Raw genomic sequence first — 1,279 nt, 5'->3', positions numbered from 1 at the left:
ATATATAAATTTTATATATAATTAAAAAATATAATATACATAAATATAATATATAATTATACATAAGTAATTTTTTTATATTTCTTCAAACTTGATTTGTTTCTAAAATAAACAGTATGAAAATTACTCTTTTAATTTTTTTTTTATGTTTTTACATTACTATTCTTATTTCTATTACAGTAAAAAGTAATTTTAAAAAAGAAAGAGGGATGTATGAACATGTATGGTCATATTTCATAGATGATTATATATATTTATGTTTATACACACACACACACACGCACACACACACACACACACATATATATATATACACACATACAATTCATGCATACAAAATTTTTTACGGGAACACAAATGAAAAAATGTTCTAATGCTGAACCGATCGTCGCAATCAGTTTTGAAATATCTAAATCCTCATAAAATAATATGATACTTTTCTGTATTCTGTATTTAATTGTTCCAATATACGAATGTCACTTCCTTTTATTAGACATTTATTTCGTACTTTTGCTGAGCGAGTAGTGTTCTCATTTATACTCGCGATAATAATTTTTATGAACCAAAAGTACTACGAATTATAAAAGAAAAATTATATTTAATATTTTAAAAAAAGATTGGAGAAGAATTTTCTCTTTGAAATATCTGCAAATACACATGATAATATGCATTACGTTTAAAAAAGAATTATTATTCTTTAACATCATATTTTGAAATACATTAATACATTAATGAAATTATTAATATAAATATATTATATTGTTAAAACAATTGCTGTGTTTTTATATTTTTACTCGTACTCTAATTTACTCTATTTCTATTTCTAATTAGCTGTATCTACCTGCAAGCAGGATGCAGCTGATAATTCCGCCTGTTTAAAACAAGCTTTCGAAAAAGCATGGCCACGATTTGTTGAAGGTATACTAGCAATTTATAATATATTCATTAGTCGAATTTACAGATTTTGTAAATAAACTATATTTATTACTTCATATAATTACATTACTATGGTAGAAAATCTTCTAAACCTATAAATCAATATGAATAATGAAGTAATTTACATTCATAAAATTTTAAGTCTTTTTTAAAGCAATTAAAAAAACAAAACTTACTATTTTAGTGTTACAGTTCTACAGTAAGGCGCGTATATATATACACATAAAGACTATTATATCAAGATTAATCATATTAACCTTTTCTTATTTGATTTACCAAGGTCTCTCTCTCTCTCTCTCTCTCTCTCTCTCTCTCTCTCTCTCTCTCTCTCTCTCTATTGACC

The 1,279-nt window shown here is 24.3% G+C and overlaps 1 protein-coding gene across 1 annotated transcript in view; it reads left to right on the top strand.

Moving 5' to 3' along the window:
• LOC108692552 overlaps positions 1–1,279 on the top strand; it is a 7,834-nt gene that overhangs the window by 715 nt on the left and 5,840 nt on the right. Inside the window, exon 2 of the mRNA XM_018200863.1 lies at positions 832–918. Coding sequence (XP_018056352.1) covers positions 832–918 — 87 coding nt within the window. The remainder of the gene's footprint in view (positions 1–831; positions 919–1,279) is intronic.

The sequence above is a fragment of the Atta colombica genome, unplaced genomic scaffold (assembly GCF_001594045.1).
Source record: "Atta colombica isolate Treedump-2 unplaced genomic scaffold, Acol1.0 scaffold107, whole genome shotgun sequence".
Lineage (NCBI taxonomy): Eukaryota > Metazoa > Arthropoda > Insecta > Hymenoptera > Formicidae > Atta > Atta colombica.
Note: the sequence above shows the minus strand (reverse complement) of the source record. Positions and strands in the feature narration are given on the sequence as shown.